At 40.9% G+C, this 23,982-nt stretch overlaps 1 protein-coding gene across 1 annotated transcript in view; it reads right to left on the reverse strand.

The window, feature by feature from the left end:
• LOC149153294 (homeobox-leucine zipper protein HOX32-like) overlaps positions 1–20,453 on the reverse strand; it is a 218,600-nt gene extending 198,147 nt beyond the window's left edge. The window contains exons 1-6 of the mRNA XM_089439722.1: positions 20,304–20,453; positions 18,851–19,311; positions 18,481–18,676; positions 17,047–17,150; positions 16,707–16,797; positions 16,494–16,589 (exon numbers count right to left, since the gene is read on the reverse strand). Of these exons, the coding sequence (XP_089295848.1) occupies positions 16,494–16,589; positions 16,707–16,797; positions 17,047–17,150; positions 18,481–18,676; positions 18,851–19,059 (696 nt within the window). The 5' untranslated portion in view covers positions 19,060–19,311; positions 20,304–20,453. The remainder of the gene's footprint in view (positions 1–16,493; positions 16,590–16,706; positions 16,798–17,046; positions 17,151–18,480; positions 18,677–18,850; positions 19,312–20,303) is intronic.
• Positions 20,454–23,982: the final 3,529 nt, after the last annotated feature.

Here is a 23,982-nt window from a genome sequence, read left to right on the forward strand (position 1 = left end):
GGTCCTTTCCTGCTATCAGATCAAAACCTTCTGGCTGCTCCATGTAGACTTCCTCCTTGAGTTCGCCATTTAGAAATGCTGATTTCACGTCCATTTGATAGATTTTGAATCCTTTCGAGCAAGCAAATGCTAAGAACATCCTGATAGCTTCCATACGGGCCACTGGTGCAAATGTCTCTTCAAAGTCAACTCCTTCAATTTGTGAATAGCCTTTGCAGACAAGTCTTGCCTTGTTTCTGATAACCTGTCCTTCCTCATTCATTTTATTTTTGAACACCCATTTGGTTCCTATTATGTTTTTGTCCTTTGGACGAGGTACCAGCTCCCATGTCTTGTTCTTCTCAATTTGGGACATTTCTTCTTCCATTGCTTTTACCCAATGAGGATCCTTACTTGCTTCTGTGAATGTTTCTGGTTCTATCATAGATAGGAGGACAATGGCTTTTCTCTTGGGTGAGGTGGTTATCCTTCTTCTGGTCTGCACACCTTCATCTTTATCGCCAATGATTTGTTCTTCTGGATGATATCTTTCTACATACTTCATCTTTGAAGGGGTATGAGGTGGTTCTCTTTCCTCTTCTTCTTCTTCATCATCTATCTCTTCTTCTTTAGGTTCTTCTTCTTCAATGAGAAAGTCATCTTCTTGTTCTTCAATTTCCTTTTCTGGAAGATCTTCATCAACCTTTACATCGATGCTTTCCACTATTTTCTTCAGTCGAAAATTGTAGCACTTGTAAGCCTTGCTCAGTGGTGAATATCCAAGAAATATCCCCTCATCAACCCGAGAATCAAATTTTCCAGATGAACCATCATTTATTTTTATGAAGCACTTGCTTCCAAATATTTTGAAATACTTCACCGAAGCAGGTCTCCCTTTCCATAGCTCATAAGGAGTTTTGTCACAATTTGGTCTCAATTGAGTCCGATTCAATGTATAGACAACTGTCCCTACTGCTTCCCTCCAGAATTTAGGTTGTAGATCTGCTGCTAACAGCATGGTTCTTGCCATTTCTTGGACAGTTCGGTTTCGTCTTTCAACTACCCCATTTTGCTGAAATGTTCTGGCAATCGAGTATTCCCTTTTAATTCCATGAATATTGCAGAACTCTCTGAACTCGTTTGATGTGAATTCTCCTCCTCTGTCTGTTCTAAGACACTTAATTTTTGAATCTTTTTCATTTTCTACAAGGGCTTTTAGATTCTTAAAACACTCAAAAGTTTCAGATTTATACTTTATGAAATATATCCACATCATTCTAGTATAGTCATCAACAAATAATACAAAGTACCTTTCTCCTTCGAGTGCTTGATTTCTAGTTGGCCCACACACATCAGCATGTATGATTTCCAAGGGCTTTGATGTATAGTGTTCCTTTGTCTTGTGGCCGGTCCTGGTCTGTTTTCCATGTTGACATGGACCACACACTGCTTGATTTGGTTTGGACAACCTTGGGATGTCTTGTACAGCTTTGATTTTGCTGATATTGACCAGATTTTCGAAGCTGGTATGTCCAAGTCTCTTGTGCCACAACCAACTCTCATCTGCCTGACTCAAGTAGCATTTGTTCTCCTGAATCTTGTTCAGAACGTAAATATTGTCTGGTGTTCTTACTCCTTTTGCCACAAGTTTTCCAGAGACAGAGTTCCTTATTTCACAGTCTTTGGTGCTGAAGACAACCTTATGTCCTTGATCACAAATTTGGCTGACACTCAGAAGGTTGTGTTTGAGTCCATCAACCAGCAGAGCATCTTGAGCTTTTCCTTTTCCATTGATCAGAGTAACTGTTCCTCTTCCTGCAATTTTGCCAGTTCCACTTCCAAAGGACACATTCCCTTCCTTTTTGCTCAGTGAGATAAATTTCCTTCTGTCTCCTGTCATGTGTCTGGAGCACCCACTATCCACAAACCATTGGTTTCCATTATTTTGCGCAAATAGAGCCAGGCCGCATTTGTCCATTGCAGAGATCTTGCTATTCGTCTTTCTTCCTTTGAGTGGGCAGTTTTGTTCATAGTGTCCATTATTGTAGCAAAAAGAGCAAGTCAGATCAAATTTAGTCAAGGGATCGAATGAATTGAAGGTTTTGATTTGTCCCTGTCTTTTGGGAGCATATGAGTTGATTACTCGGTCCTTTTGCATTGTCTTTTCACTTCTGCGAGCCATGCAGTGTCTAGCTTGGTGACCGAAGTTTTTACAGTGAAAACAGTGTCCAAGAAATATGGTTTTGAAGCAACCACGGTTTAATTCGCTTTCCTTTCTGAGAATTACTCCTCCCTCGTTCTTTGGATTTTTGATGGGCCCTTGGTGAAGTACAGGTTTGTATTTGCTGTAGTGTCCATGATTCGACTCCACATTCTTCTTTGGAATAACTCTTTCTTGATTCTTGGAATCTGGGATGCACTTTTGATAAGATACTTTTTCATCTTTTGGGTTGCAGGAAAGTGCATCGGCATAGCTTTTCGCACTATTCTTAGTGCTTGAGGATTCTCCCTTGAAACCTATTCCAGACTTATCATGTTGAGGTTTTTGATTTTTCATAATAGTATCAAGTATTTGACAGCTTTTACAGCCCTTTTTAATTTGCTCCAACTCCTTTCTCAGAGATACTACTTCGGCCTCACGTTCTTCACAAGTCTCTTCTTTTTCCTTAAGCTTTGTTTCCAAGAGATCTTCTCTCCTTCTTATTTCCTCGTTTTCCACTTTGAGAGAGATAATTTTGTTCCATAGTTTCTCGTTCTCTTCAATGGCACTTATTAACAGTTCATCCACATTTCCTTCTTGCTCCGAGTCATCATCATCTGTGAGTGCCATGAATAATGCTTCTTGGCTTTCATCATGATCGCTTTCCTCAGCTGATTTCTTTTTGATGACCATAAACTCATCCTCATCAGACTCATCTTGCTTGGAGAGAAGGTTTTTCTTATTGAACCATTTCTTTTTGTATGTCATTCTTTTAGAATTTCTTTCATCATCACTGTCATGTTTTTGAGGACATTTTGCTGCATAATGACCTATTTTACCACATTTAAAACAGATAAGAGGATACTTGCCTTTAAGCTTAGATCCTCTCTTCAGCTTTCGTACATATTGAGCCAATTCGGATTCCACATCTGACTCATCACTACAGTCATTCCTTTCTTTCCCTTTCTTTGACTTTGAGGCCTTGAATGCTGCATCTTTGGAGCTAGGTCCACCTTTCCTCATTTCATAGGCAGTGAGAATTCCATGGAGTTCATCCATTTTGAGGGTGTCAAGATCCTTTGATTCTTCTATAGCACTTATTTTGGAGTCAAATCTGTCTGGAAGGGACCTTAATACCTTTTGTACAATAGTACTTTCTTCAACCTTTTCGTCCAATCCTTTCAGGGAATTTACCACTTCAGCTACTCGGAGGAGGTATGCTGCAATATCTTCTTCCTCTTCCATCTTCAAACTTTCAAATTGTCTTCTGTGAGTTTGAAGCTTTGCCTTTTTGACTTTTGAGTCTCCATCGTACAAGCTAACTAGCTTCTCCCACATTTCTTTGGCAGAGTTACAGTGCATGATTTTTGTAAACTCGGAATCAGTGATTCCACTAGTGATGGAGTTCATGGCCTTTGCATTTGCAATGTAGGCTTTCCTCTCGTCTTGGTCTGTTGGAAGAGTGGAAGTCGCTTGGTATTCAGTTTGACAAAAATGCCAGACTTCAGGTCCAAGGGACATTCAATAGTAAGTCATTCTTTTCTTCCAAAAACCAAAGTTAGTGCCATCGAACAGAGGAGGTTTTCCTGATGCTTCATGATTTCTCATCATGGTTGCTGATCCTTCTTCAAGCTGTTAGGCTAGAATGAAGAAACTTGGCTCTGATACCAATTGTTGAAAATACTGAGAGGGGGGTGAATCAATATTTCTTTTTCTCACTATTGTTTTACTAGTTAAAACATGTATGTTCAGAACACAAAATGAACAGCAGGAATAAATGCTTTTATTAATATAACTGTGCAGTAAAATAAATACAATAAATAGAATGTCACAATTGGTTGCCAAGCTCCAACTTGGACTTTGGTGAGGCTCCAACCTCCTGAGCACCAACTCTATTTTGCCAAGACACCAATCTTGGACTTAGGAGCACCAACTCCCAAGGACTTCAATCCTTTTCAATTCTGAGGCTCCAACCTCTTTGGTATACACTGGTGTGCTGCTGCGCTCTTTTCAGCTTCCACTGCTTCTGCTGCCCCCTTTTCTTCTGCTGCTTCCACTATCTCATGCTCAAGTTATGCCATCCACCAACGACAACACAGTTCTCTGTTTTTGCTGCTTTTATATGCTCCATGCCCCTGTCCATTTGTTTCCTCTTACGTGCTGGCTCTTTGGCTTCCTCCTCACTTGATCGCTTGACACTTCGGCTTCCATTTCTTTGCTTTCTTTATTTTTTCTTACAGGCTTTATCGGAGGCGTTTAATCACCCATCGGAAGCCACCACCCGAGCGTTTTAATCAACCATCGGAAGCCACCAACCGAGCCTTTTAATCAACCATCACCGAGCGCTTTAATCAACCCACCACACTTATAGAATCAGAGCCACCCTTTTATTGCCGCTTTTATGTCTATCGGAAGCCACCGCCCAACCGTGTCCACACATACAATCAACACAAGCGTTTCAATATATGTCTTAAGGCTTAAACCCGCAGCCACATATAATATATGGGAAACATTATAAAACCCCTTTATAAAGATTTCGGTCACATATACATTACTACACAGGAACCCATGTAAATCCGCTCAAATGATCATTCGCGGATTTCAAATCTTATCCACCCCCCTTTATAGTTATCGGCGAGTCCGAATTTCGGCGATCACAATAAATCCCTTTACTCCGACCTCTGATGAGGAGCGGACCCGATGCTCTTTAGACTCCCTTTAATATTGTTTCGGGTCCGATGAACATCGGCGTTCGTTGTAAACAATAGAACAACCTCCTCCGATGCGACGGACCCGACACCCTTTTATGATCCAGCCTATTCAAATTTCGGCTCCGTCAATTCGGCGAGTTCACCTCGGCGACTTTGTAACACAAAGGGTCTGCGGACCCGACACTCCTTTAAGCTCCCTTCTAAAGAGATTTCGGGTCCGGCCTATCGGCAGTTCCCTATCGGCAGATTTGCAATGTAATGGGTCTGCGGACCCGATGCTCCTTTAGGCTCTGTTTTATAATATTTCGGCTCCGGACAGTCGGAGCTTACACTTAACAGTCCCAAAGGCCTTTGCGGACCCGATATTACTTTATGCTCCCCTTTATAATGGTTCGGCTCCGGTTTGTCGGAGCATACACTTCGGTGATTGCGAAAGGCTCCACTCCTCCGATGCGATATTGATTTCGGACCCGAAATCCTTATCCGCTGTACTTCATAATACTTCGGCTCCAGGATTTCGGAGCATACACTTCGGCGGTTCCGAGGCCTCTCCTCCGATGCGATATTTGGTTTCCGGACCCGATATGGGTCTGGACCAAAATTAATATTCTTTCAACTCTGCCACTGTCCCACCTAAGGGGAAATATTTTGAATTCTCTGTGTAAACAGAGATATTCGATATAGCACTTGTAAAATGATTTAAGGAGTCTGTATAAAAAAAGAAATGACTCCCAAGGCTTCAATCATATGACTCCGATGGCCCTATTTGTTTGTAATATATATATGGCTCCTCTTGGCTCCTCTTGCTCCATCTGCTCCTCTCGGTCCATTTTCTCCATTTGCTCCATATATATTGCTCCTCTCTTGCTCCATCTGCTCCTCTCGGTCCACTCTGTTTGCTCCTGTAGCTCCTCTGATGGCTCCTCTTGCTCTGACACTCCTTCGATATGGCTCCTCTTGCTCTGGCACTCCTCCGATATATGTGGCTCCTCTGGCTTGGTCCGCTCCTCTTGGCTCCTTTTGCTCTGTCTCCTCCTCTTGAATATTGCCATATTGACATCAATGACAATCTGTGTCCAACATCATCGGATGTGCTCTAAGCCTCAAAATTTGCAGGAGGCTTGGACACATGTATTCCACAATACCCAGAAATTGTTTTGGGAAATTCCACCCGGAGACGGTTTTATTAAAATAATTAATTATTTTTAATGGGTGCCTAAGTCTAAACTTAGGAAATTAAAATACTTAAAAGGTATTAATCAAACTGTGGGTGAAACTTTTAGAAGAAGACGAGGATCAAGCCAAAATGATCTGAGCCATTGATTAGAATCTAATCTGCGCCTTTGGTTCTCAACTAGAGGATTATAAGAAGAGACTTGAGGGGCATTTGCAAACACATCGAGTAAGAGATCAGAGATCGAATTTCTGAAGAGAACAGCGCATCAATTGCCAGAGAGAAATTCAAAGTGATTTCTTGTAGTGAGAGAGGGGCAGGGATAGTAGACCAGAGGAGGTTTTCCTGATCCGGGGAGTGCATAGCAGAGAGACAGCGTACTCCACAAAGAGGCTGACACAGTGCAGAGAGGTAGCGTAGAGCTTCAGAGGGAGATCTGTATTTGCTGAGGAGAAGTCGAGTATTAGAGGCAGGAGCCGGAGAGCCAGAAGATCAATTTCCCAGAGCAGCAGCTAATCAGCAGTAGGAGAAAGAGACATTGGTACCAGCTGGATGACACAGAGGCAACGCAGAGGCAGCAAGGGGCAACTTATCTCGCACTAAGGTCAGTGTCGGATCACCGGTAGAAGTGAGAATTTTCTCACTGGATGTTTGTCAATTAATTTCTCTACATGGATCGCTAGTTCTGAAGCATCCCTAGATTTGTACTCAGATTACCACTACTTAGTAATACAAACCCTCAACGGCTGCACTGGTTTTCCCACACTAGGTTTTTCCAGGGACATTTGTCCAAAAATAACTTTGTAGATGTGTGTGATGATTATTTCACTCCTCTGCTATATTTAGTTTCCATAGTTTTATTTGTGTAGGCTACAATGTATTTAATTTGATATTTATCGTAGCACACAACAAGTAAATTGTTTAATCAAATTAACAATTAGAAGAATTAACATCAGTTGCTGCAGTAGGAATCGAGTAACCAATTTTTCACATCGTATCAGAGCACAAATCGGGAGCAGAAGAGCTGAGAAGCAGAAAGGAAGAGGAGTTCGAATTAATCACAGAGTCAGCAATTCGAAACCCCGAAGGCAGCGCAGTTCGTGGGCCAAGGAGGCCAAAGTTTTGAGGACAATTCGATTTCACTGAGTGAGTTGACAAAGAAATTGAATTTCCAGATCGAAGCTTTCCAGAGGCAGAAGTGAGCAGCGTATTTTTCTTTGCAGAGAAGATCTTCAACTGGGACAGATATTTTGCAGCAGTTGTTGGCAGAATAGCGTTAGTGGGGGAGAAGAAGACACACTTGAGGGAATTCTTCCTCAAAGGACTTCCAACCAAGAAGTTTGAATTCTCATTTGCTTAGCAGCAACAGGGAGCAACAGATCTACTAACTCCAGCAAGGAGTGCGTAGGCCAGCCCAGCAGCAACGTAGAGGAGAGGAGAGAGGAGGTAGTTCAACATTTCACTGGCAAAGATGGCAACTCATGGGTTGCGAGATCAGGATCGATTGGAGGGTGCATCCAACTATGTGATATGGATGAGCACAATCTCAAAACCTATGTCGACAGTGTGGTAGTTGTACCCATGGATCCAAATCCGCTCAAGATGTACAAGGTCAAGATGGCGAAGGCCAAGAGGTTGATCCTCGACGAAGTGAGAGATCATGTAGTGTGTCGCATTTCTGGCAAGGATACTGCTCAACACATGTGGGAAGCTTTGGCCATGTTATACGAAGGATCTTTCGAGCAGCGGAAGATGTACTTGGAACAGAAGATGAGATCCATGCAGATGCAGAAGGGGAAACACATTGATCCGTTCCTTACGAAGCTTCAAGAGATCAGAGACTCGTTGGCAGCTGTCGAGTCAACACCTCAACCTACAGATATGGTGAGGCTAGCCCTAAACTTAGTCTCAGAAGAATGGCAAGTGTTTGTCCAGAGTATCCTGGGTAGAGAGAGATTGCCAGATTAGGAAGGAATGTGGGCCGCTCTTTACCAGGAAGAGATGAGGAGAGACTTGGTCAAGTGTAAACTTGACGGCAGCAGCAGCAATGGGACGAAGCCAAAGGAGGAAGAGAATGCAGCTCTTGCATCTAAGGGGCAGCAGGAGAAATGGAAAAAGAAGAAAGAGGTTCTGAAGATCAAGTGCTTCCAATGTGTTGAACTTGGTCACTACGCTACACAATGTCCTCTCAAGAAGAAGGACAAGGACGAGAAGCATGATCCAAAGGCTTCATCTGCAAAGATTAAGGAGGAGGAGTTTGCCATGGTTGCCCAGATACCTCCAAGGGAGAGGTGGGGTGATCTAGAACTGTAGTTTGAAAGAACTGCAGATGGGCAGGATCCTTGAGGAGTCCACCTCTTGGATCAATACCTTGCTACGGGAGCCTAGATCAAAAGTAGCAGGATGGACCAGTGTTAGTTGGTGCAGAGGAGTGTCGGAGTGACAGTTGCAGTAGCTAGGAGCGCCATACACTGAGCAGCGCAGAGCAGAGTTGGCAGCAATGCCAGTGCAGAGTCAACAACAACGTAGAGGCTTCAAAACGTCAACATAGAGACTAGCAGTAGTCAGAACTCCAGCAACATATGCATCATGTTGAACACCTGTTTAGTAATTTTGGATTTTTTTCGTTGCTGATGCAGTAGCAACAGCAATTGGAGAAGGTTGTAGTGCAGATGCAGTGTTGGTGGTGGTAGTGCCAGCAGCAGCACAGATGCAGAATTTACAAGGGTTGCAGTACAGATGCAATGTTGGCAGTGGAGGGGTCAGCAACAGTATAGATGCAACATTTTCGTAGTAGTTGGTGGGCAATGATGTCAGACATCAGCAGCGCAAAGGGAGATGTTACAGAGTAGGGTGATGCTTCAGCAGGTTGCATTACTAGAGCACATTCCTCGCTAAGAGGGAGTGTTGATTTTTGGTAGCATCAGATGTGCTCTAAGCCTCAAAATTTGCAGGGAGGCTTGGACACATGTATTCCACAATACCCAGAAATCATTTTGGGAAATTCCACCTGAAGGCAGTTTTATTAAAATAATTGATTAATTTTAATGGGTGCCTAAGTCTAAACTTAGGAAATTAAAATAATTAAAAGGTATTAATCAAAGTGTGGGTGAAAGTTCTAGAAGAAGACGAGGATCAAGCCAAAATGATCTAATCCATTGATTAGAATCTAATCTGGGCCATTGGTTCTCAACTGGAGGATTATAAGAAGAGGCTTGAGGGGCACTTGGAAAACACATCGAGTAAGAAATCAGAGATTGAATTTCTGAAGAGAGTAGCGCAACAGTTGCCAGAGAGAGATTCGAAGTGATTTCTTGCAGTGAGAAAGGGCCAGGGATAGTACTCCAGGGAGTGCATATAGAGAGACAACGTACTCCACAGAGAGGCTGACGCAGTGTAGAGGGGCAACGCAGAGCTTCAGAGGGAAATCCGTATTTGCTAAGGAGAAGTCGAGTTTCAGAGGCAGGAGCCGGAGTGGGAGCCCAGAGAGCCAAAAGATCGATTTCCCAAAGCAGTAGTTGATCAGCAGCAGGAGAGAGAGACGCTGGTCCCAATAGGCTGACGCGGAGGCAACAAGGGGCAGCGCATCTTGAGCTAAGGTCAATGTCGGATCACCGGTGAAAGTAAGAATTTTCTCACTAGACATTTGTCAGTTATTTTCTCTCATGGATTGCTAGTTCTAAAGCATCCATAAATTTGTACTCAATTTACTACTGCTTAATAATATAAACCCTCAGTTGTTGCACCAATTTTCCCACACTGGGTTTTTCCGAGGACATTTGTCCAAAAATCAGTGTGTAGATGTGTGTGATGATTATTTCTCTCTTGTGACGTATTTAGTTTCCGCAGATTTTATTTGTGTAAGCTGCAGTGTATTTAGTTTGATATTTGTCGTAGCACACAGCAAGTAAATTGTTTAATCGAATTGACAATTAGAAGAATTAACATCAACTGCTGCAATAGGAATCGGGTAACCGATTTTTCACATGGTATCAGAGCATTGATCGGGTGCAGAAGAGCTCACAAGTAGAAAGGAAGAGGAGTTCGAAATTGCTGCAAAGTTAGCAATTCAAACCCTTGAGGAAGCGCAGTTTGTGGGCCAAGGAGGCTGAAGTTTTCAGGAGAATTTGATTTCTCTGAGTGAGTCGACAGAGAAATTCAATCTCCAAATCGAAGCTTTCTAGAGACAGAAGTGAGCAGAGTATTTTTCTTTGCAGAGCAGATCTTCAGCTGGGACGCAGATATTTTGAAGTAGTTGCTGGTAGAATAGCATTAGTGGGGGAGAAGAAGACACACTTGAGGGAATTTTTCCTCAGAGGACTTCTAGCCAAGAAGTCTGAATTCTCATTTGCTTAGCAGCAGCAGGGAGCAATTGATCTACTAACTCCAACAGGGAGTGCGTAGGCTAGCCCAGCAGCAACGCAGAGGAGAGGAGGTAGTTCAACATTTCACTGGCAAAGACGGCAACTCATGGATTGCAAGATTAGGATCGGTTGGAGGGTGCATCCAACTATGTGATCTAGAAGGCAAGGATCTCATGCCTTCGGGATGAGCACGATCTCAAAACCTATGTCAACAGTGTGGTTGTTGTATCCGCAGATCCAGATCCGCTCAAGAAGTACAAGGCCGAGATGGTGAAGGCCAAGAGGTTGATCCTCGACGAAGTAAGGGATCATGTAGTGTGTCACATTGTCGACAAGGATACTGCTCGACAGATGTGGGAAGCTTTGGCCATGTTATACGAAGGATCTTCCGAGCAACAAAAGATGTACTTGGAGCAGAAGATGAGATCCACGCAGATGCAGAAGGGGGAACACATTGATCCGTTCCTTATGAAGCTTCAGGAGATCCGAGACTCGTTGGCAGCTGTGGGGTCAACACCTCAGCCTACCGAGATGGTGAGGCTAGCCCTAAACTCAGTCTCAGAAGAATGGAAAGTGTTTGTCCAGAGTATCCTGGGCAGAGAGAGATTGCCAGATTGGGAAGGAATGTGGGTCACTTTTCAGCAGGAAGAGATGAGGAGAGACTTGGTCAAGTGTAAACTTGACGTCAACAGCAGCAGTGGGACGAAGCCAAAGAAGGAGGAAGAGGATGCAGCTCTTGCATCTAAGGGGTAACAGGAGTAGCAGCAGAAGAAGAAAGACGTTTCGAAGATCAAGTGCTTCCGATATGGTGAACTTGGTCACTACGCTACAGAGTGTCCTCTCAAGAAGAAGGACACGGATGAGAAGCATGATCTGAAGGCTACATCTACAAAGATTGAGGACGATGAGTTTGCCATGGTTGCCCAGATACCTCCAGGGGAGAGGTGGGGTGATCTAGAACTGTAGTTCGAAAGAACTGCACATGGGCAGGATCCTTGAGGAGTCCACCTCTTGGATCAATACCTTGCTACAGGAGCCTAGATCAGAAGTAGCAGGATGGACCAGTGTCAGTTGGTGCAAAGGAGTGCCGGAGTGATAGTTGTGGTAGCTAGGAGCACCATAAACTGAGCAGTGCAGAGCAGAGTTGGCAGCAATGCAGTTGGCATAGTGCAGAGTCAGCAGCAACGCAGAGGCTTCAGAGGGTCAGCATAGAGACTAGCAGTAGTCAGAACTCTAGCAACATATGCATCATGTTGAACACATGTTCAGTAATTTTGGATGCTTTTCCGTTGTTGATACAGTAGCAGCAACAATTGGAGAAGGTTGTAGTGTAGATGCAGTGTTGGGAGTGGCAGTGCCAGGAGCAACACAGATGTAGAATTTACAAGGGTTGCAGTACAGATGCAGTGTTGGCAATGGAAGGGTCACCAGCAGTACAGATGCAACATTTGCGCAGTAGTTGGTGGGCAGTGATGTCAGACATCAACAACGCAGAGGGAGATGTTACAGAGCAAGGTGATGCTTCAACAGGTTGCATTACTACAACACATTCCTCGCTAAGAGGGAGTGTTGATTTCTGGTAGCATCAGATGTGCTCTAAGCCTCAAAATTTGCAAGGAAGCTTGGACACATGTATTCCACAATACCTAGAAATCGTTTTGGGAAATTCCACCCTAAGGTAGTTTTATTAAAATAATTGATTAATTTTAATGGGTGCCTAAGTCCAAACTTAGGAAATTAAAATAATTAAAAGGTATTAAGCAAACTATGGGTGAAACTTCTAGAAGAAAACAAGGATCAAGCCAAAATGATCTCAGCCATTGATTAGAATCTAATATGGGCCATTGGTTTTCAATTGGGGGATTATAAGAAGAGGCTTGAGGGGCATTTGGAAAACACATCAAGTAAGAGATCAGAGATTGAATTTTTGAAGAGAGCAGCGCAACAGTTGCAAGAGAGAGATTTGAAGTGATTTCTTGCAGTGAGAGAGGGGCAAGGATAGCAGATCGGAGGAAGTTTTCCTGATCTAAGGAGTGCATGTAGAGAGACAGCGTACTCCACAGAGAGGCAGCGGAAAGGATCCCCCCACCAATCCATGCCCAAAAGTAAGGTGAGAGACCTCAACAAAGGAGTGCAATTCCATTCACATTGTTTGGAAAGTAGTTCCAAGACCAATCAAGAAACCAATGATTGATTCCAAATGGTTGTACATGATCAAACCTACAGATGGGAACACTGAAAAGAACAAGGAAAAGTTTGTTGCCAAAAGATTCTCTTAAAAGGAGGAAGTTGAACTTGATGATAATTTTGCTTCAATTGCCAAATGTTTTGAGGTGCATGGATGAAAGACTCATGATTGCAAGTTGTAGAAAGCACTTTATGCATTGAAGAAGGTGCCACAAGCTTGGTACTCAAGGATTGATAAGCACCCATAGAATCTTGGCTTCTCCAAGACTTGTGCATATTCTAATCTTTATTATTTATATGATAAATCTGATCTATTTGTCTAAGAATTGTATGTAGATGACCTTGTTCATCTAGGAAGTTCAAAGCAAGTCATTGTATGGTGCAATAAGAAATTGGCCAATGAATTTGATATGAAAGTGTTAAATTTTAGGTATGTTCTATGCTGGGAGCAATTTACTTCAATTTTTCATTTTTAGCTCAATGACAATATTCAGATCAGCAATCACATCAGCATGATAGTAAAGTGCAGTTAGAACATAAACATAAACATCAGAAAACAAGCCAAGACAAGAGGACATAAGATGTGGCGCCAGCCAGGGACAAACCCCAATGTGGGGAAACCCTTGATCAATTCTTCTTATATTCTTCAATAGTTCAGCACAGAGAAAGAGATAGTACATATACATCAGAAGTCAACACATTGACTTGACAAGATCAAACATCAGAGATCTTCACCATGAAGATGACACAATAGTTCTGATGACAAGGACTGCAGATCTAAACTCAGGTGAAGGCACACTTATCAGTCCTCATACTTCAACTGATTCTCTAAGGTGATTCCATCACCATGCTGCATCCATCGCCATGCTGCAACCATCACCATGTTGCATCCGTGTTAGCTGACTAATCCTCAGCATAGTAATATTAACCCATGACAGTTGCTTTGTCCATCTTATAGGCAATCCTGAGAATAGCCTTGTCACTGTAATCCAAGTTCCCATATCGAAATACTTGTCCTCCGAATTTGACACTACAAGCCATCTGAACTCATTGACAGTGAGACAACATATTGTACCCTTATAATGCTTCATTACCAAACTTCCCACTGTGGTTTATCCGACCTTATCACTGTATGAGTTCAGAGATGAATCCGAGCTTCTGATGACTGATTTTAGTCCTAGACAGAACTTCGCAATCCCTTATCTTTCCTGTGATTACATCCAAAGATTATGATGCTACTATCTATTCAAAGTTACAGTGACATTCAAACTAACCTCTTCCACTGTCCATCTGAAATCAGAGACATATGCGAAATTCTGTGTTTAGGGTACATTGAGACAGCGTGTTTCTCTTTTTCCTAACCTTCATTAAGACAACCTTCATAGAGCTCCCTCCTTGACAGCGAAGAGCCTTCTCTTTATTATCTGCGGCTAGGGTTAGTTGTGTGAACTGCAACTAGGGCTCTTTTGGAGCATCCTTTGGCAGCGTATAGAGGCTTCCTTAAGGCTTCTCCTTGCTGCGTAGAAGGGCCTTCTTTAGGACAGCGTAGGAGCCTTTCTTAGACTCCTCCATGATCGTGTTAAGGGTTGTCCTTCATGACAGCATTCAGGTCTCTCCATGACAGTGTTAGGATCTAGCCTTCATGACTGCATATTAGACTTAGGGCATCATTAGGCCAGTGTATTAGACTCTTTCATGGCTGCTTGTAAGACTCCTCCAAGACTGCGTTAAGGCTTCTTTATTGACTGCGTTAGGGCTTCTTCATTAGGGCAGCGTAGAGCCTAGGGCACTCCCTCTAGATCTCTCCTTCATCAAAACCCAAAACAGAATGAAGAGAGAGATCACAAGAATGTGAGTGTGTGTCAAAATGACTTGAAGGCCACCTCTATTTATAATAAAACGTGGAGGACAAGTGGGGGTAATTTGGTTGCTGGCCGACCTTGACGAATTGTCACATAACACAAATAAATTCATATCTCCATGAATACATGTCGGAATCGGATGATCTTTAGATCAATCCTACACCTCTCAACGAGAGGAATCCAAGAAAAATATCAGCTTCTATAAATAAGTAGACCCACATGGAGTTTATCCCTAGTTGCCAATTTTAACAGAAAGATATCGATTCACTACATTACTTTTTAGGTCTAGAGGTTTGGCAAGGTGTAGAAGTCTTCCTTTGGCAAGGGAAGTAGACATTGGAGATTTTGGATGCTTGATTACAAACCATTGACCAAACATTTGGTTCCAAACATGAAGTTAACTTGCGATGAAGATTTCAATTTGGTTGATCCAACTTTATACAAGGAATTGATTAGGTTTTTTATTTACATTGTGAATATCAAGTTGGACATGTGCTATGTTGTTATTATCTTGAGCCAGTTTATAGTCGAGACTCGAACCTCATCATGCTCATTGTTAAGTTGGAAAGCATGTGTTTAGATACTCAAAGGGCACAATCCATTAGGGCAATGGTATCTAGAAAATGGTGAGTTTTTCCTCCATGGATTTGTTGATTCAAATTGAGCAAGAGATGCAAGCACACAAAAGTGTACTTCTGATGACTGTTTCAAGTTGGGATCATGCATGATTTCTTGGTTTATTATAAAACAAGCATCAGTTGCACTCAATTCAGCATAAGCAAAGTATATGGCAGCTTGTTTTGCTAATTGTGAGGCCATTTGACTTCAGAAATTGGTTGCATAATTAGTCAATCCGATGTTAGAGATCATGTTTGTTTATTGTGACAATCAAAGTTGCATCAAGCAGTCCTAGTATCTAGTTTTCCGTGATAACTCCTGTCACATTGATATCTGGTACCATTTCTTGAAAAACAAAATGTAGAAGAGGGTTGTAGTTCCTGACCACATTCCTAAATAGTTGCAGGTTGTTGGTATTTTGACAAAGCCCTTGACAAAGGGGAAGTTTTAGATGCTAAAGGAGAAGCTTAGTGTGATGGAGAACACTTTCCTCGAAAAGAGAGAGTGTTTGACTCTTGTTTTCAGTATGGTGCTTCATGGGGGAGAGTCTCAAGGAGGGAATATTGAATCATAGCCTTTTTTTTCTTTTTCTTTTTCGGCACTTCGGAGTCACATTGGACTAGGAGTGTGCACTACTTAAGTAGTTGCATTAAAAAATGTGAAGTGGGTGACTTGGAACATATGGGTATGTGCCTACTTACTCGACACATATGGGGCACACTGCTTGAGTTAGTTACCTAGATAAATCTGCTCAAGGCAAGTTGTGATTGATGACTTACCTTAACGCACATGTAAGGTGCTTTAGTTTGGGAAATTTCTCTTGCAAGGCACATAAGTGGGTTAAGGAGGACCTAACTTAAAGTTTGGTAGGGCACTCCCTTCAAAAGGACATTTTTTGTAACTGCCACACTCTTATTCCATAAATGAGTTTGAGGGGTGCATTACTTCATTGTATTGATTTTGTTTTTGAGAACTTGTGAGAAGCTGACCTGCTGTGATGTAATATTCTTTTCTGAGTAATAGAATGGTATGTGATTGAGTGTCCAGATCTATTTCTTTTGCTCACTGATGATTTAGCATGCAGATTTAATTTTTGTTGACTGTTTAGCTGATTAGTATGCTGATGAAATTCACAGTTGGGCTAGTACTGCGCAAATTCAGCACGCAGGTCTGAAGTTTTGGTACGTATTTCAAAAGGTTACAGATTCAACTGTAAGGTTGAAGTTCTATGAGTACAGATCTGAAGAAATTTACAGGTACCCATCACCCACACAAAGCGGTGTGGGAGCTTTCAACCGAGGAATTCCTAGTCTTCATTGAGATCGCATCTTCGACTTAATTGAATTTTAATTTAAAAGAAAGATTTACAGCAAAAACAAATAAAGAAAGCCAACATACCCTGCTGGACTCCATCCCTACAAGGCTGCACGCTCGAGCAGCTGCTCCATCACAACCGTGACCAACTGCCACGATCCCAATGGAATCCGGACCAGGCTGGCAAATGAAAAAAAAAAGGTACTAATTCAGAAACAGTTCATCACATTAGGATCTTTTTAGAAAGTTGGGTAGACTAATAGAACTCTACAAGCTGGAGAAATAGAAAAAACAAACCTTCATCCCAGGTATTTGAATCCAATCGATGCCAGTGCCAGTGGCTTTTGCTAGAAACTCTGAAAGAGCTTCCTCTGCAAAAGCCAGAAGCCTGCATTTAGAAAATTCACGATTAGCATATATGCTAATAACAAATAAAAGGTACAGCCGCAAAAATTATTTGGGAGAAAAACAGTTTTGTATTTAGCAGTTTGCTGAACAAACTATACTGCTTGATAACATTAATAACGTGTTAAATTTAGCCTAGAATCATCTGCATAAAAACAAAATCGCAAGATTATTTATATTGCCCCGCTTTTAGGATGACAAAGAACAAGATATGAAAACTTTATTAACATACCATGCTGGGTTTACATCCCATGGGGGTGGCTGAGGTACTCGATGCTTTCTCAACCCACTTACAAGTCTAGAAATTGAGTTGGTTTCTGATGTTACCAGAGCATCCTGCAGAATGCACAAGAAAACGTATACCATCATCGTCATAGATTATTCCAATATCTAATTAATAACAATGAAGTACAAGCGGTCTAAGAAATAACCACGGTAACACCTAACATGACCGGCAAGCCCTTTACAAATATATTACAAGCACTCGATACCTTTTTGTCCGCAACTTTGTAGGGCTTAATCTCTCCATTGACTTGGCATTTTAAGGCACCAATATCTCCTATATAGTAAAACACATTCCGCCAACGCGGCTGCCTTAAATAGTCGTTTATCCTGCTATTTTCCCATTTTTTACCCATACCAAGGGCAATGAATTTATATGCAGGAAAAGTAAACGGAACATGCTTCGTTAAACAAATTTTGTCTTGGTTCTCGGCTATACGTTTATGTATTAGTACCATGATTTGTTAATTCCATTATTAATGCAGGATAGGTTAGGAGAGTAGCGTTACGTAGTGAGGTTGTTTCGTGGTTTGCATCAGCACAGACCACAGCGCCTCGCTAATTAGTAGCTTATAGGAGATGATAAGTGACATGCTTACACAAAAACACTTGGCAAGGCATGCTGAATCAGGAATTGGCCAGCTATCACGTGTATTTTGTTACAGATGTGTGTAAGCGTACTCGCGCGCTAGTATGTAATTTTCATTGGCTATGAACTTGGAAGACTGCTTTCGTCATATGAAGACTATGTTGGTCATTTAGGATCGCTCTTTGCGTGTGTGATGTTCATCTCTGGTTAGCGTTTACTATTCATCAGTAATTGCATTCTTATGATGCATGGAATTGTTTGTCTCAATATGCTCGAATGTTGTATGCACGCACGATTATCAGTTTATTCATCAGTAATTGCATTATTATGATGCATAGAATTGTTTTGTCTCACTCTGTTCGAATGTTGTATGCACGCACGATTATTGATTTAACCAAATATTGCGTAAGTTGGGTGATATAAGTTCCTAAGTTCCAGAAACGTCCGACACATCGTTACTTGCATTGAACAAAGTGAGCGATACCATAGCGAATGGCCTTTGGATCAAATCATTCTTTCCTAGCCCCTAAAAGAGCTTACCAAGCAGACGCTCAATGCTGATCACATAACTAAGCCCCGAAAGATTATCAACTTCAATTTCCCGATTCGCATAGCTGCGAACAGGCAGAAGGCGCTGCACTATTGATACGAAGCAAATACATTTGAGCAAGTAAGATGATGAATTCTACAGGCATTTAAAGGCCTAGAAAGTATTGGACCACCAACCCCAGCAGAATGCTAAACAACCATTTGGAAGTTTTGTTCACGATAAATTTTGGCGGTTGAGGAAACTACCTTACTGCCATCCAAGTTAGTACTTTGTTCTTTCAACAGTCTCAGTTGTCGCCGCAAAAAGTTGTTCTGACTCACAAACTGGAAGGCCTGTTTTGACAGATTATCATTTTGCTTCACGAGAACCTTGTTCATCGCTTTGAGCTTCTCATTCAACGCAAGCAAGCGGGTGGCTTCTTTGCGCTGCTTCTCACGGCACCTGTAAGTTCGCCCCAGAAATCCACATCAGTGCAGAACATTACAGTCTTAAATTAATATAGAATGCACTCTAACTGTTAGAAACATCGTTAGAATTTAATACTCCATAGCAGACATAAAGTAGTATAATTCTTCTATATCTAAATCATCAAAACATCCAAAGATATCCGCCTACCTTCTATTTTGGAACCAGACCTTGATTTGCTTGGGTTCAATGTTGGAGAGGAGTGGACAGTCCCTGATAAGCTGTTGTCGACGGAAAGCATTAGGTTTCGGGCATTCACTATAGAATTTTTCCAGGGCCTGTACCTGTTCTTCAGTGTACCTGACATACTTCCCCGAATCAAATCCATACTTCCCATCCTTGCCTCTTGCGACAGCCATCAAATCTTCGGCTGTTCACAAGCTATACCCGATGCTATACACTAGCAATCCTTGAAGTGGCGACGTACACTGTAATCGCATGTTTCTGGAATAAACAGACAGGTTTTAATCCAATCAACGGAGCTAAAGAAGAACAGATTTGCTAAGCGGTGACGAATTACGTTTCTCCTGTAACATCAGCCGAATTTCCAGACATTCTTCTGGCTCAATCTACAGCACGACCGTGGAGATTCTGCCACAGGCTACAGAGACCTACAGTACATTTTTACATGCATGAATGATGAAAAACAGATAAGTCTTGAGGTAGATCTGACTAAAGCTTGAAGAAATTAAGAAATCGAAATGAAGGGACCTGACATTTTCATACAAAATTTACTGTTTAAGAACATCAAATTCATAATTTTAAATACTGTTGGATAATGGAACAGACAAAACAAAAAAAACACTGCAGTCTCTTTTCTCAAAGAATTAAGAAATCGAAATGAAGAAACCTGATATTTTCGTGAGAACTTACAGTTCAAAAACATTAAAATTCACGGTTTAAAATACTGTTGAGGTTAAAAAATATTAAAAACATTGCAGTCTCGTTCCTGAAAACCCAATACTGATTATAAAATTCTTACAAGCTTCTGCAGTCAACCTTATGACTAAAGATATATACGGCGTCTTATCAAACGTTGAATTTAAATTCACTTCGCAACAAGTTCGCACATGCAATGCAGCAGAACCTTAAATCGCAGCCAACTCGTGCTAAAATGACAGATAAAACTTGAGAAAAGAAAGAATACATGTTTTTTTCTGAAATCAATGCAAGTAAATCTGTAAATGCTAAAGCTCGTGCTAAAGATATATACAAAACTTGAGAAAACAAAGAATACGTGCTTTCTTTGAAATCGATGCAAGTAAATCTGTAAATGTTAAAGGAACGAATGGAACTGATTAAGCCTGCCGCTAAGATTAGAATTTCAGGAGAATATTGGAATGTTTGGAGCCGATAAATAGACTCTTGTTTCAGAAGCTTTAAAGTTGGAAATTTGAGCAGTAATTCTAGCTAAGATATTCGGCTCCGTGCACAACTAAGCAGATTAGCCGGATGCATACACAAAGACAAAAGCAAAGGTTACAGAATCGAAACAATTTCCGCCTTCAAAAGGAAAAAAATTTAAAACGCTCGACATGTCAATACACAAATACGGCTAGCGGGACCTCTAAAGAACACGAGAATCACAATGAAAGCCTTATACCGTGGACGATTCAGCGCGACCTTCATAACATTCCGCCATTACGGTCCTCATCGCCCATCGCCCATGCCTGAAGCTGGTTCCGCCATTATCAAAGCTTCCATCGCAATAATATTCAAGAACTTGTTCGCCGAATGAAATTACAGGAAATGACGCGAAATGAAAACAAAAGAGCCGTACGGCATGGTCCACTTTGTTCCTCGGCCCGCCCATCCATCCATACATACATACATGGACCCCATGGCTTGAGAGACCCATGGCGCACCGTTTGGACCCATGACATGTCCGCGGGTACCGTCCCGCATAATGCTCATCATCATGCATGCATTCATTCCATTTGCGATGTACACGTCATCATCCTTGGGATCGCGGTGCACGCTGTGCACATGTAATTTCCCCATTATCTTTCATTTCGCTTTGAAGCAACAACCAACCAATAGGCCTCTGGCGCGGCCGTCACATGGGGGCACCTGTGAATGGTCCACAGGTGCTTTTTTCGGCGGGTCCGATTCCCCAATGGACTCTCTGCGGCTGCGCACTGCTGTTGGGGATTGGGGCTGCATCACTCATTCATTCGCTGTGAAACCCTGGGTGACGCCTGAAACCTGAATTATTGTGTCTTGACCCTCCTCACGAGATTTAGTTTAACGTAAAGCAGCGTGGATTTAGCTTAGTCTCTCGAATTTTGATGATTTGCCCCCCAACACAATATGAAACCGACTTCCAACGTTAATGGTACAATATCAACAAAAAGTTAATCGCTAAAATAAATGCTGCTCCAATATCCAACCATGATGCCTCTCTTCCATAAAAACAACTTTTTACATAATTTAATAAAAGACGGTGTGAGACCATGGGGTCGTATAATATTGCTCTTTGACTATATTCACGCACGATACTTATAATTCTGATTTATATTAATCTTTACCATATATGTATCTATTAAAAAATTCCCTGAAAGCCACCCATATTCACTTTGTTGTGAAACCTAAAGGCACAGGATCCAAAACTATAACGAGCATCGATAGGAACTTCATGGTACTTTGTCGCTTGTGGCTGCACCATGTGCTTATGTCTACTACGGTATACTTGATGAAGGGACTCAAAAGAGGAAACATAATTTTGGAAGCAATTCATTATTTGTCATTTATAACCAAATAGAGCTAATTTTTGGCTTGATGAAGGGACTTAAAAGAGGAAACATTATTTTGGAAGCAATTCATTAATTTTCGGTGTAGCTAATATTTTGCAGAGAACAAAGATTTTTATAGTTTAATTAAAAATTAATTCACATCAATTTTTGTGTGAAAATGATGGTGGAAAAGATCTAAAGTAGCTTGGGAAGAACTAGTATGTATTTTTTGCACTTCTTATGCAGTGGAATTGGAAAAATATTTCATTTTGAAATATGATGCTTTCAAAGACATTAGGGACAATTATGACAATATGTTAACAACGATTTTTTTGGCATTGTCCTTTTAGTGAGGGGATTCTTAGAAGGATGAGCCAACTCACTATCAATTTGAATAAGAAAATGATTGAATTGCAAAAGGCGAAAAGTATAGAGGTTGGTGGTCCCATAGGCTATTTTGAGTCTCGTCGATGTTAAAATCTCATTCATTCATTCATTCATTGTAGAATTAGGAGATCGTAGCCAAAGATCTTGGAAAGTTTGTGGCATTAGTGGTCTTTTTTATTGGCCATGCTTCTTTAGGTAACGAATGTTTTACATTTATAAAAAATATAAGAAGGCAATTTGTACTGTAATGTTGTCTATGGGATATATCATATATCATATTGAAATGTTTTTATGGGTTATATTTACATTGATAGTTATGTTTATGTTAGAATAAGTCTTTTAGAATTTTAATTTAATTATTTATGTTGATTAGGTGGATGGTAGACATTTTGTCTTCACGATTTACCTCAAAGTTAGATTATGTTCACAAATGTTAGATTAGAGGAGCCTCCCGAACCTGGTACATGTTGATATCCATTTTCTCTACAAGTATCAGATCCCATTCATGTTCGATTTCGATTGCATTCAGTTGCTTACCAGCAAAAGTTTCCCATTCACAATTTCTTAGGTAGCGTAAAATCCTCAGCCATAGGACATGCTCTGCAATGATAGTGACACACTGAAATAGTGGTTGTGGGTGTGTGTAATGAACAAAGTTCATATACTCAGTAGACTACTTCAGAAGATCTGAAATATATAAACATCCATGATAGGATAATAATATATTATAGAAGAATATGAATACAAGTGAGATGATTCAATAATATATTATAGAAGAATATTTGAATACAAAACTTGAATGTAATTTAGAAAAACATATATTAAGTAACACTAATAAAAGTTCGATTTAGATTGGGTAATTATATTATGTTTCATATATCTTGATGCATTTAGAGTGGACGTTTTTTAGGAATTAGCTTGTAGGGTGATTTTTAATGGCAGGTCCCAATTTGAAGAATTGAGGTCTAAACACATTCCAGAACCATTTTGAGGCATCAAATGACATTTTTTTGGATCAAAATTTTCTCACTTAAGAAATAGACCCCTTTCAAATGGTGCAAGGATTTCCTTAATCATAATTCATATGCAAGAGTTATGCCTCCTACAATTTTTCCTACTTTGCTTGATCACCATGGTATGAGTGGATTCCATATCATCCAATGTTACTCATGCTACATATTGGGCCATTAGGAGTAGGGCTTCCATTCTATGTTATTAGTTACTCCATGGTAGAGAAAAGTAACTAAGAGTGGGATTTAGAGAGCATAAAATAGGGGGATAGTGGCCTATAACAACCTAATATGCCACAGGTCTTAGTAACTCCATAGAGAGTCCCTTCTCCTTTGTACATGCATTATTTCCATATCAAAAAAGAGAGTCGAGTAGCCTCATATTTTAGCTGGGTTTTTCCCCATAAGGGTTCCCCGGACCAAATATTTATGTTCATTATGAGTATTGTGTGATTATATTTGGTGTTGTCAAATTTTATGTATTTCATGCATAAGTAGAAAATAATTTAAATTAACAAATATGGAATATAAAGGAATTTAACCTTCATAGTATATATTTCAGTTTATTTTATCATATTTGTTATGATGAACTATCTAGTGGAATATCCATGGCAGTTTACATATCATATTGGTATTATAGTAGGTTTATTTAGGGAAATTCATGGAAAGTTGTAGGAGATCCAAGAATCAATTTAATAACAAAGCCACAAAACCTTGGTCGTGGGTAACAAGTCTATTTGCAATAACCATGATCCGAAAAAAGAGAGGTTCATGGGGCTAAACATGTAGGTTTCTGACATAAACCACAACATAAGCCTCCCTATGGAGGCTTTAGAAAACAAGATTGGAATAAGAAAATATGGAAGTTCTAACTCTAAGTTCAGATCAAAGGGAAATCAAGGGACCATGAAGACCAAGGAAATAAGTAAATAAAAGAACTCAAAAAAGAGCATTTGAGTTCAAGTGTCATGACCCATTCATAGTACCTATTAAAGATGGGAGTGAAGGTTGACATCACCAATCACCATTCATAGCAATTATAAGTTTAGTTTAGTGTTCACCACGTAGATAAGGAGTAGAAACTATCATTTTATATATTGAAGTTAGAGGGTCATGACGTTATAACCTAGTTGGGAGGCCGCATGGAGACACT

This window comes from Pinus tabuliformis, chromosome 9, assembly GCF_031772625.1.
Source record: "Pinus tabuliformis cultivar Carrire ecotype Pingquan chromosome 9, CPIR1, whole genome shotgun sequence".
NCBI lineage: Eukaryota > Viridiplantae > Streptophyta > Pinopsida > Pinales > Pinaceae > Pinus > Pinus tabuliformis.